This window comes from Sardina pilchardus, chromosome 14 (genome assembly GCF_963854185.1).
Source record: "Sardina pilchardus chromosome 14, fSarPil1.1, whole genome shotgun sequence".
NCBI classification, from domain to species: domain Eukaryota; kingdom Metazoa; phylum Chordata; class Actinopteri; order Clupeiformes; family Clupeidae; genus Sardina; species Sardina pilchardus.
This window is the reverse complement of record NC_085007.1, coordinates 8620704-8623203: the sequence shown is the minus strand read 5'-3', so window position 1 is coordinate 8623203 and position 2500 is coordinate 8620704. Positions and strand designations below refer to the sequence as shown.

Sequence of the window (2500 nt, the reverse complement as noted above, 5' to 3'; positions counted from 1 at the left end):
GCTGTGTGTAAGTAGACCCTCTCTCGTCTTCTTCGCCTCATCTCTTCTTCTCTTTCATGTCTCTTCATGTCTTTTCTTCTCTTCTTCTCTCAACCATTGCCATGTCTCTCTCTCTCTCAGTGTCTTCCTCTCTGTCTCCCTCACATCCTTTCTGCTTTTCTACTGCATCTATTGTCTTGTCTTTTATTCTCCTCCCTTTCTATCATTCTATCTCAACCTCTCTCTCTCCATCCCTCTCAATTCAATTTAACGAGGTACATTGGCATGACCAGTAACTCTAAAACATAAAACCAAATGAAGTTCATTAATATCTCAACCAAACAGTGTTTCAGTGTTCCTTTCTTCATCTCCATTTCTTCTCATCTCTCTTCAAAACTTCTCTCTCAAAAGCATGGTTTCCTGCAGGAACATGCCATTTTTATTGTATGCTTGAATATCACACCTTACTTGATCATTGGTTTTTTTTTCTCTTCCCGACTTCTCTTCTCTCTTCCTCTCCTCTCCTCTCTTCTCTCTCTTCCTCTCCTCACACTCTTCTCCTTCTTCCTCTCCTCTCCTCTCTACTCTCTCTTCTTCTCCTCTCCCTCTCCTCTCTCTTCCTCTCCTTTCCTTTCTTCTCTCTCTTCTTCTCTTCTCACTCCTCTCTCTCTTCCTCTCCTCTCTCTCTCTCTTCTCTCTCTTCTTCTCTTCCTCTCATCAGGCCATCCCCCCCTCTAACTACGACATGCCAGTGTCCATCCCCAGCAACCCCAACAGCCTGCTGTACAGCCACCCTGGGAGTTCCCTGGGCAGCCCCAACCTGCTGCCGCTGGCCCACTCCTCCCTGCAGCGCAACAGCATGTCCCCCGGGGCCACACACAGACCCCCCAGCGCCGGCAACACAGGTAACACACACACACACACACACACACACACACACACATGAACACACACACACACACACACACACACACACACACAAGCACACAAATACATGTACACAGACATTTATGCAAACACTGAGCCCCCCCCTCCACACACACACACACAACACACACACACACATACACACACACACACACACACACTTGAAGATCAGGAGGTGTTGAAAAGCCCCTTTAGAGTGCAAACAGTTGTTTTGGGCAGGCTCTGTTGTGGCTGCGGCGTGGAATGGCCGCTGCCGTCGTGGGCCGCTCTCCCCCCCATCCTCTGTCCTCCTACACAGCCATTTTCTTCAGCTCGCCGCGTTTCTCTTCATCAGTATGGAAGTCTATTAGGTGGGGTAATGATGGACACTGGGCCCTGGAATCAGCTGCTCAATAAAGCCCCCTCTTCCTCCCCTCCCCTCCCCAGCACCACCAGCACCACCAGCACCCCCACCGGAGTTTCTGGCTGCTGCCTAGAGAACCGCTGTCTTTCAACGACGAAATAAAATACATTTGATTTGTTTTATATATATATAATTATTATTTTAACTCTCATTTTCGCTTTGAAAAATCTCCCGCTCCCGCTGTATATATTTTGCAGGGGCGGACGTGTGGTCAGCTCGCAATTTATACAAACATATGACCCGACCTCACTTCCCCCAGACACAGTGTGCAGACATGTGTGTATGTATATATATAGAGAGGGCCAGACAGACAGAGAGAGATGGAGAGAGAGAGAGAGAGAGAGAGAGAGAGATGGAGAGAAGGAGAGAGAGATGGAGAGGGAGAGAGGGAAAGAGAGATGGAGAGAAAGAGCAAGAGAGATGGAGAGAAAGAGAGAGAGAGGGAGAGAGGGAAAGAGAGATGGAGAGAAAGAGCAAGAGAGAGAGAGAGACAGAGAGAGAGTGATAGAGAGAGAGAGCAGGAGAGGGGGACGTAGAGGAAGGCTGACCGCTGAGTGTGTAGGGACACACAGCTCCGTGTCAGTTTGTTATTATTGTCTGAAAAGGTCTATTTTCCTCTCTGGTCAGTGGCCTGCCTGACCACAGGAAGAGGCCTGTCATTACGCTTGGCTTCCGTGTGCAATTTGCTTGCTCGTACAGAAGCGGCGAGAAGCTAAACATGAGTCTTGGCCAAGCCCAGGATGCCACTCCGCTCTCCGCTCTCCGCTCCACAGGCTTTTCTGGGAGGTGGTGTCATCCATCCCTTTCTCTACTCCTCTCTTTCTTTATTCCTCTCTCTATCTCTCTCTCCCTCCCTCGCTCAGTCTCTCCCTCATCCTCTCTCTCTTCCTCTCTCTTTCTCTTCCTGTCTGTATCCTTCTGTCTTTATCGTTCCCTCTCTCTCTCTCTCATTCTCAGTTGCTTTCTCTCTATCTCTCCTTCTCTCTCTCCCTCTCTTTCTGTCTCTCCCTCATTCTCTCTCTTGCTCTCCCTCTCTCTCTCTCTCTCTCTGCAGTCTGTGTCTAGGGTGGATGTTTTCGTTCTCTGTGGAAACCAGTTTGAGTTTCTCTTTTCGTCCGCACAGTCTGTGAGTGGCGTCCACAAGTGCTGGCTGTAGGGTTTTGGAGACAGGAAGTCACCCGCTGTTTTTCA

General features: G+C 49.2%; 1 protein-coding gene across 2 annotated transcripts in view; it reads left to right on the top strand.

The window, feature by feature from the left end:
* mef2ca (myocyte enhancer factor 2ca) overlaps positions 1–2500 on the top strand; it is a 54268-nt gene that overhangs the window by 44774 nt on the left and 6994 nt on the right. For both annotated transcript variants that reach the window (XM_062553695.1, XM_062553696.1), the window contains 2 exons: positions 1–7; positions 701–884. The exon at positions 1–7 is cut by the window's left edge and continues 134 nt beyond it. In XM_062553695.1, coding sequence (XP_062409679.1) covers positions 1–7; positions 701–884 — 191 coding nt within the window. The remainder of the gene's footprint in view (positions 8–700; positions 885–2500) is intronic.